The sequence below is a fragment of the Notothenia coriiceps genome, unplaced genomic scaffold, assembly GCF_000735185.1.
Source record: "Notothenia coriiceps isolate Sejong01 unplaced genomic scaffold, NC01 NC01_scaffold00033419, whole genome shotgun sequence".
Classification (NCBI taxonomy): domain Eukaryota; kingdom Metazoa; phylum Chordata; class Actinopteri; order Perciformes; family Nototheniidae; genus Notothenia; species Notothenia coriiceps.
The window spans coordinates 127,145-137,139 of record NW_011366120.1 but is presented as its reverse complement, the minus strand read 5'-3'; the positions used below and the strand labels follow the sequence as shown (position 1 = coordinate 137,139).

The 9,995-nt window shown below is 38.8% G+C and overlaps 1 protein-coding gene across 1 annotated transcript; it reads left to right on the top strand.

Moving 5' to 3' along the window:
• The first annotated feature begins 300 nt into the window (after positions 1-300).
• On the top strand, positions 301-6,318 carry LOC104961533 (nuclear factor of activated T-cells, cytoplasmic 4-like). Its single transcript, XM_010789841.1, has 6 exons — positions 301-546; positions 1,358-1,498; positions 2,169-2,224; positions 2,396-2,522; positions 3,665-4,351; positions 6,015-6,318. The coding sequence occupies exons 1-6, from the start codon at positions 333-335 to the stop codon at positions 6,086-6,088; spliced, it is 1,299 nt and encodes a 432-aa protein (XP_010788143.1). The 5' UTR covers positions 301-332; the 3' UTR covers positions 6,089-6,318.
• Positions 6,319-9,995: the final 3,677 nt, after the last annotated feature.

The window sequence follows — 9,995 nt, the reverse complement described above, 5'->3', positions numbered from 1 at the left end:
ATGACAAGAGGAAAACACAGGGACAAGGACCAGACAATAACCCAAAGGAAAACATGACATGGAAAACAGCAAAAACACCCAAACCTACAAAACTATAAACGTGACATAACATGGGAATCGTGACATTGTCTGAGGCTATTAGAATGTCATTTGTAACTTTAACCAGAGCTGTCTCTGTGCTATGTTGTGTTCTAAAGCCAGACTGAAATTCTTCAAATAAATCATTGTTTTTTAAGTAATCACACAACTGTTTTTCGACCGCTTTCTCAAGAACTTTTGAGAGGAACGGGAGATTACACTCTTGTCATTCAGATTCCTTTTACTGGACTGATATGGAAAACTATCAATCTTTGTGTCCTAGCATCGACTGTGCTGGGATTCTGAAGCTGAGGAACTCGGACATCGAGCTGAGGAAAGGAGAAACGGACGTTGGGAGGAAGAACACTCGAGTCCGGATGGTGTTTCGGGTTCACCTCCCTCTGACTCCTGTAGCTCAGCCCGGCCGAGTCCTGGCTCTGCAGGTGGCCTCCCTCGCCATCGAATGCTGTGAGTATCTGGTCAGATGCACTAAACTGCAAAGAGGGTAAATTACATTACACTTTTATCCAAAGAGACTTACAGTGAGTGCAATAAACCATGAGGATATACAATCAGGACCAGCAAGAATCCTGCAAGTAAACTAACTGTTTATTTATTAATTAATTTGGTTGCGTGTGCGACGAAGGATATGTATACTTTCTGTGTTTACTTTTTCTCATTCAATACCTGGGTCCCATTTGCAATGAAGGAGTATTGAGCTGATTGGCCGATGCAGAGCGAAAACATCTTTACATACATACTTATGAAGAAGTTGACAATATCAGATTTTCAATGCATAATTATCATGGTCAAACAAAAATGTGGAAGAAGAAAGGCTGTCAGGGAAATGGTTCTTTAACGTATTTGTTGTGTGTTTTGTCTCTTTTTTGGCTTACGAATTACATTCAAATATAAGGAGGAGGAGGTGAGAGAATGATCATGAAATCAATATTCAGTTTTTAATATCACTGTCATCATAATGTACCAGTATATCGTGCAGTCTCAATACTAAAACATGTGGTTAAAGCCTCTATGTGTAAGGTTTGTTTGCAACATGCATTGCCACTTTAATATAATAATAATAATAATCTTTATTTGTATAGCAACAAGTGCAGTCCGACGTGCTTCACATAGACATTTCACAGAAAATTGATATCACACAGAATACAGTTACCAGTAAAAGACATAGAAACAAACTAAAAATAGCATATAGAGTAGACATATAACTTTAGTTAGGAGCACATTCATTGGTTTCATTTGCTTACTGTCCCTGTCTCAGCCCAGCGCTCGGCTCAGGAGCTTCCCGTCATCGAGTCCATCAGCCTGACCTCCTGCTGCGTGGAGGGGGGAGAGGAGCTCCTGCTGAGCGGGTCCAACTTCCTGCCCATCTCCAGAGTGCTTTTCATGGAGAGAGGGACAGGTAAAGGAGAATTAATCCTTTTTAATGGTGTCTCTCTGGTCTTTTGTATAAAATATCTTTATGAGTTCCTGACCATCAGTGAATATCTGCTTTTCAGTAAGGCTTTTTAACAGCAGTCGATCATTTGGATATTGTACAGATGTGCAGCAGAGTCAGTCTGCACAAGAACAGGATATCAGTTCTTACCTGCAAATGCGCGAGTTGTTAGCGATTTGATAAAGAAACTGCTCAAAATGTGTATTAAAACGAGATTAAACAGTTTTAGAGGGCCAGTAAGACGGTTTTCAGGAGGTTAAAAACACAAAGGAAGATTTTAGATTTTAGATTAAGTAGATGTTTCTATATACAATTACAGTTTTAAGAGTGCATGGAGGAGAAGAAGGGTTCACACACTTTTTTATGTTTGAGGGATAATTCACTGTTTCCCTTTTACATTCTATCTTTATGGTAGAAAACAAGCGGCTCCTTTAAAAACCAGATGCCTACCTTCCAGGAACTCTTCCCAAAGAAATCAGAGGAGACAGATTTACGAGCATAACCAACTGGTTTTACAAAAGCTTTAATGTTAGGCATTACCTGACTGAATTATATTTATTAAGCTTATTATGGGTGTGCGTGTGTGCGTGTTTTGTATCTAGGTTACGCTTAATGTTACCTTATGTTTTGTTAGATGGTAAACTACAGTGGGAGGAGGAGGCTCATGTGGATCGTGACAACAGCAATGAGGTAATTTCACATGTGTGATATCAGTCCTAAAAACGTCCAAAAAAACTTGCTGATTGTGCAAAATCTCTGCAACTACAGAAATGCTTTATGAAGTTGTAATTTAATTCAGCAGATACAACTAAAGGGTCTAGTTTCTCAGTAATATTCTGTGTCTACACCTCTTTGTCGAAGTGTTTGATGTGTGTGAGGGTCCCGGCCTACAGCGACATGTCCGTCGGTCTTCCTGTGTCCGTCAGTCTTTACGTGTCCAACGGGAAGAGGAAGAGGAGCAGCACACACTGCTTCAAATATATCCCCGGTGAGTGTCCAAACTCTGCTGGGGCTTGGTGTGTGTGTGTGTGTGTGTGTGTGTGTGTGTGTGTGTGTGTGTGTGTGTGTGTGTGTGTGTGTGTGTGTGTGTGTGTGTGTGTGTGTGTGTGTGTGTGTGTGTGTGTGTGTGTGTGTGTGTGTGTGTGTGTGTGTGTGTGTGTGTGTGTGTGTGTGTGTGTGTGTGTGTGGAAATGCGGAAATGCGGAAATGCTCTTATGGTATTTCTGATATTAATTAAAAAACATACATTATGGAATATTTTACTCTATGATTTACAAGTACAAACATTGTGCTAGCTGCAAGAGAAGAAAGTTATACACTTTGTGCAGGATTTTACTCCACTTCTACATCACTACAGACTACTAACTTTTTTGATAAATATATACGTAACGTTTTGTAACATGCAATACATGAGTTAACTTCCCCAATAATTGTAACTGTGATAGAGGTTGAAATTGTTTTTGAAAGTCTAGGGTTCAGATTTTTTGTTTCAGTAATCTGGTCTTTTGTTAACATTTTTTATTTTATTAAATACTTTAATTACCAAAGATTCATCAAACATTTACATTAGTATAAAAAAGAAAATAAATATTATTATGAGATATATTAAATAAAAAAGGAATGTGGCACTGCTTTTATCTTTCTGAGGGAAATAAACAAAATTAAACTCCTGAAAGAAATAAAATATATAAATACTAACAAACTATCTTACTTGATAGAACATATTTAAAAGTATATATAAAAAGATAATAAAATATCCTCATATTATTCAAACTGTTATAATAATATATAAGTCATATTTTGTATAACATGATTAACTTCTCTAATAATTGTAACTGTGATAGAGGTGAAAAAATGTCTGACAAGTCTCGGGATCCGATTTATTTTTTCAACTTTCGGGTTTGTTTCAATAATCTGGTTATATATAAATATAGAAAACAATAAAGGAAATTAAAAAAGGAATGTGGTACTGCTTTTATTTTAGGGAAACAAACAAAACAAAATCCTGAAGAAAAAAAAAATATATATATTATGCAACTTTCTTAGTCTTCCTTGATAGAACATATTGCAAACTATATATACAAAGATAATAAAATATCCACATATAACTCAAACTGTTCCTCCTCATAGTGTTGTTCAAAGAGGACGACCCCCTGCTGTCCCGGCCCTCCGTGCTGCCTCTGGACGGGGGGGTGCAGCCCAGGATGGACTTCCACATGCGAGGCGACCCCATGGAGGATGATCGAGGCCTGGGCTTCCTCCACCTGCCTCCTTACCCCTCCACCTACTCCCCCCCCTGCCCCGCCATGAGCTACCACGAGGAGTACTGCTCCAAACCTGACTCCGTGGAGGAATCGCGGGCGGCGCTGAGCGAGCGGCAGCCCAGCTTCGAGAACCTGGAGCTGGGTTTCACCGAGCTCCTTCCCCCCTTATACCCACGCGGCCCACAGCCTCCATCCCCCTCCCCTTCCCCCTGGCTGGACTCACCCTACCTCTCATCTTCACCTTCTCCCTCCCACTCCTCCTCTCTCAGCCCGTTTCCTGCCGGGAGTCCCATCTCCACCTCCCCTCTGCCTCCCATCCCCACCTCCCCGTACCCCCAGTACTCTGCGTACCCTCAGGAGGTCTGTCCCTCACCCCCCTCACACCCCAGCCTGTATCAGGACATGTGCCCGGCACCCTACTCCCACTACGAGGGCTGGGACCCCCAGGGGAGGATGCTGGGGATGGGGCACGGGGGAGAGAGGGACGCCAAGATCCAGGACTGCCCTCTGGAGTTTACCAGCTCTTCTATGCACCACATCACTTTTGAAGAAGGTGAGTTGAGCCTATTTGTCGCTATGTGAGTGCATGTGTGTATAATTCTGATTGTATTTCTAGATTCAAGATTCAAGGTTTTTATTGTCATTTGTATATAGCTACAGTGTAGATATGACCAGAGATGGTAAAAGTACACACATGCTTTACTCAAGTAGAAGTACAGATACTCGTGTTTAAAAATACTCTGGTAAAAGTAGAAGTACCGACTAAACTTCTTTACTCAAGTAAAACTAAAGAAGTATGGGCTTTGAAATGTACTTCAGTAAAAAGTACCCATAACTAGCAGCTGTTTTAAAGAGTACCTGACCTCCCTTTATATTGCCAAGGCACACAGGGGGATAGGTAGTAATGAATTGTTTCCATGCTGAACAACGGCAACATGACACGTTTCCAATTGGTCCTTTGTTTTGTATGACTTATGGTANCATTGGTCCCTCTTCTTTAGAGAAGACCAGGAAATGATGGATACACGGATCATGTTCAAATCAATAGGCACGCAATGACTCAAAATAATAATGATCACGCCACCAAACACACATTCAAACTAAAGGAACCAGCCTGTTTGGAAAATGAGAGAAGTAGAAAGTACAGGTATTTGTGTAAGTAGCAGCCAGATGAATGTTATGGATGTTCTTTCAAAAGTTCAGGTGTTTAACAGTCTTATGGCCTGAGGGATGAACTGTCCCTGAGTCTGGTGGTTCTTGTCCAGATGTTGCTACATTACAGACGTGTACAGGACAAATAAAGATGATAAATTGTTATTTGCAAAATAATTAAGCAAATATGGAAGTGAGGAAGGATAATTGTGTTGGATCTAGACAAGGAATTTAACCAAGTACATTGTTGAGGTACTCTACTTGAGCCTTTTATTTTTAGGCATTCATTATACTGTCATTGTGCAATACAGTGCTGTGCAACGAAATGCAGTTGTAGCCTGGTCTATAAGTGTTACACAAGAAAAATCATGAATAAAACATTATTGCATTTGAATCAGGAGAAATGTTAACTGCAAAATAAAATGATGGTGAATTTTCTGCACAGATAATACAGATAATAGGGATTTAACATGTGAAAGAAACAAAGTAATTACATACATGAAACACATCTATTGAAACAAGGATTCCTTAAATGTGTTGTTAGATAACCAAGATAGGTTTTGAGCGGTAGGTCTGCACAATATTAAGGAACATTTTGATTATTTTGCTAAATATCCTAAAAACGACATTACTTCCAATGCAAGGCAACGTACAGGCTGATATTATCTTATGTTTTGGGGAATATCGTAATCAAATTCACACCTAATGACATTTAATTCAGTTTGGACTAGCCTTTTGAACTGGTCCGTGATGAAACACTGTAATATCAGACAACTAAAAAAAGCAATATATTTCATCCACAAAGAGGGAAAAAACGTGAGTAATAAATGACCCGACTTTTTCCTTAGATATCTGCACTATTGAGATACTGAAAAATATGTCATAGCCAAAGATTTGTGTTGTAGGAGACACGTTATTTAGATCCTGCAATTCCTGCTGCTTTTAAAATACATAAGTGTACAATTATTTACAGGCTAATACAGTTAGATTACTTTAGATTCTAGCAATACAAAAGCTCAAAACTAGATGAAAAGGATTGTAATGTTTCTGTTCTCCCTCCGCAGTGTCAGAGTTCATCGGGGAGGACATCCAGTCTTACCAGTCTTCAGGCTCACAGATGGACAACCAGCCAAACTGAGCACAGAGCTCATCATCCCGTTTGATATCCAGCGTGATTTTAAATCCATTATGCATTTGGTATTAAGATGCATCGCTCCAGTTTCATGTGATATTGGCAGGGGGATTTTCTTACCAGGACACTGTTGTAATTATGACCACAGGTAACTGTTTTTATGTGGTTTTATAAAGGGAAACTATTGTTTTTAACATGTTTTCAATATAAATTATACAAGAACGTGCTTGAGTTTTGTGTGTGTCCTGTGTTTTTATTGCAAAAAAACTAACTCTCAAAAAGCAGAATCTAGAACAGGTGGACTTATGGAAAAAGGCTTAGACTTTATGGAAATCTTATTGGTTTAAGATGATTGATCTTATTGCTTCAAGATGCCGTATTCGTAATATAAAATATATATCTTTCATATTTTTTGAGAGATGCAATTATGACTTTATTTAAACATTGCACCAGCAGAAACGTAATCCATCCCGCAGTAGGAACACATTTTTCTGATCAGTTCCTGGACATTTTCTCTAATGGTTCCTGGAGTAATGGTGCCAGGATCCTGTGTTGCCAAATAGCAATAGCAATTATTTTTCAGATTTTATTTGCAGTATTGCTTAATGAAATAATTTAATAGCAAGACAAAATGACTCATAGACGTTACTGATAAACCATCTGCTATCTGAGTAGACGTTGAGCTGCTGAAAAGTGTGTTAGTTTGACCTGAAAAAGGATGATGTGACCAGGCTGGGTCTGTTTCAGCTGTTTGAAAGGTTTGCATGAGAAATAGTTTGTTAGATCCTCTGGAAGTAGAGCAGATTTGTCTTGAGGAACAGTGCCACCTGGGGGGACTGCTTTAACACTCCTTAAACAGCAACTGAGATTTCACTTATTCACCTTGAAAACTCTTATTTCCTTCTATGTGTACTTTCTACACCAAGAGCAGTGTGGCTATAAAGTGCATGGGCTCATCGTATTTCATTATTGCCAAACAGCAAAGCAATAAAATACATCTGACAAAAGGACGCAAAAGTAGCATTATCTGTTTTCATGACAGTTTTATAGGTCTAAAGGGTTCAGTGCAAACCGTAAATGGGCATGTTGGGAGCTTGTTGAGACCAGAAAAGGCTTTAATGGTAAGGGATAGATGTAGTTGGTGTAGAGTCTGAGCCATGATTCATTCGTGGCATTCACTACTCAAGTTCAAGCTCCTTTTTTCTTCTGGTTGCATGTGAGGAAAGGTAGTCAAACGTTGAAAGTGAATGCAGTGATTTTGGTTCAAAAGGGGAAGACCTACAGTAAGCACAGACCACTGACTCAGACGATAAATTGCAGAAAATAAAGAATTATTTGTCTTTAGGGATCACATGTTGGCTGTCTTTTGTCATTTACATAGCTTGTTGTGCATTTCAACACGTTTAAATATTCAAAAATACAACGTTTTCTTTCACAAATTCAGAAAATAAGAAGAATGTGGAAAAGCTCCTTTTGTTGTGTCAATAAATGGCATTCCTCACATTTAAAAACTCTTAGAAATAATCTATTTTACTTACATTTTGAGTAACTTAAAGTTTACTTACAACTATTGAGGCTGTATATTGTTTAAAGATTTCATTACAGTCATTTGGTCAAAACTCAGCAGCCATGTATAGAGTATGTCTCTCATGGTGTTTTAATGTGAAGTAAAAATACACCTTTATTTGCTATTGCATTATCTGTGTCACATAGTTTCCCAGCCTTGAAATGAACAAGCAAGGTCAACCTGACTTCAAGTTGCTCATTGACCCAGTGGAATGTTTTTTTTTATGTATTCCAGTGATTCATTTAGCAGCAGTCCTACACCAGAAAGTCTTCCATCAAAAATATTTCTTAAAACCTTGATTTAAAGGTGGGGTAGGTAAGTTTGAGAAACCAGCTCGAGGTACACTTTTTGTTATATTCAATGGAATGCTCTTAACATCCCGATAGCAATGAATATCTGAAGTGCTTTGACAATAAATCCATAAAAAAAATTCATCTGTGGAAGCCGTAGTACTGTAGAAAGCACGAACAATCATCTGAGCCGGCCCGGCTAAATAAACTGGATGGCCTACCTGCCTGTCAGCCTTCCATCTGTACACAAACTTATCTCGTGCCCTCATTGGTCATGTGCGCATTCGTGTGTGTTGGAGGAGGGGCTCTGTAAGGAACTGGCAGATTTTTTCCGGCTGTGTATTTTCAAATTCTAGCGTACTCGAGCTGGTTTCTCCAAAATTACCTACCCCACCTTTAAGTATTACGTCATTACTGACTCGACTATGCACAACAAAGTCCCTCAGATTGTCACAAGGGGGAGGTATAATCTAAAATATCTCACAGTTCTCTGAGCGCCTGACTGACACATACGGGTTCATGAAACAGCAGCCAAATGGAGCACCAATGGGAATGCCTGTGTAAGATCATAAAGAGCCCATGGGAAAACGTAATGGTCCATTATAATCTAAACCTGGCCTCCGTCACTGAAAAGCTACAGTCCCAAAAGACGAGCTAACTATAGGGTCCCTAACTATAGGATCACTGAGGAATGTGGGAATCATACAGAGCTACAGCTGTCTGCTTTATACACTAATGTAAAGATGGTTTACCATAATACAAACTATAGTGTTATACTTCTTACGCTGATCTACTGGTAAAGTCTCTGATTCTAACACTAAGATACCAACTCATGCTAATGCTAATAAAGCCAATCATTTTTTTATCTTTTTTAATAGGCTACTGGCAGTGATATCAATGGTAGCCTACAGTGTGATTGAATACACAGAAAAAAATCAGCAAACCACAGCAGGCAACACAGGTTCTAAAATCAACTTAAATATATACAATATAATTTTGCATTTAATAAGTTAAAAATAAAAATGTATATAACACTAGAATGGTGACCAATGTAAAGCAGGTATTATGTTTTTCATGTTTGCTATGCTGTAGTGTGTTAGCATACTAAGATATGCAAATTAGCTACTTGTAATTTAGCATTGAAAACTGTAAATTAAAATCTTGAATGTGGGTAATAGAGAGGATTTTAAAAGTGTTGACGCAAAGGAAACAGATCTGGAAGAATAGTTTGACATTTTGGTAAATAAGAGAGTTACATAAGAATATCACCTAATGATTAAGCTAGTTAGCTATTTAGCTTGGCATAACATAAAGACTGGAAACAGGAAAACAGCCTGACTGCCCAAGGGTAACATATTCCACCCCTATCAGCACCTCTAAAGCTCACAAATTAACATTGTATTTATTAATTCTTTAATGAAACCGCACAATAAAACAAAAATCCTTTTAGGAAGCATCATATGCTGGACTATTACTGCAGTGACTTCCTCGTTGCTGCTCCACATCAAAACCACTTGTTATTGATTCATAGAAACAGAGTAGTGCTCCCCATGAGTGACGAATTAACTGAACTTTATGAGCGAAAAGGGTTCCCCTTTCAAACCCGTGGATAACAGGAGATTAGTAACACTTACAACACAGGAAAGAGTCAAAGCAGGTCAGAGGATGAGAATGTGTTGAAATAAAAGATCCAATCCCACAAAGTCACTTCTCTTGTTATTGTGACGCACATCTGTTTGCTATTGAGACTCTTGGCTTGGAAAGAGTATCTGTGGGAATATGCATGAACCTCGGTACTGGAGGAATGGCGGCCTTTCCACATCTGTGTGTCTATTTTAATGCGTTGTATGTTTTTAGTTTAACACTTGGTTGCTATTCAAGTGTGCTTGTTGTTACACACTTGAGTCTCAGATATGTTGATAGCGACACATCCGCTTTAGGAATGGAAAGAAGATGCTGCGTTTGAGACAGACTTCTTTCTATGGCCTCTCTCATTTGGAAACTGTTTCAAGCTATTGTTTTGTAATGGTCCGCCTCTGGCCAACTATATGATGAG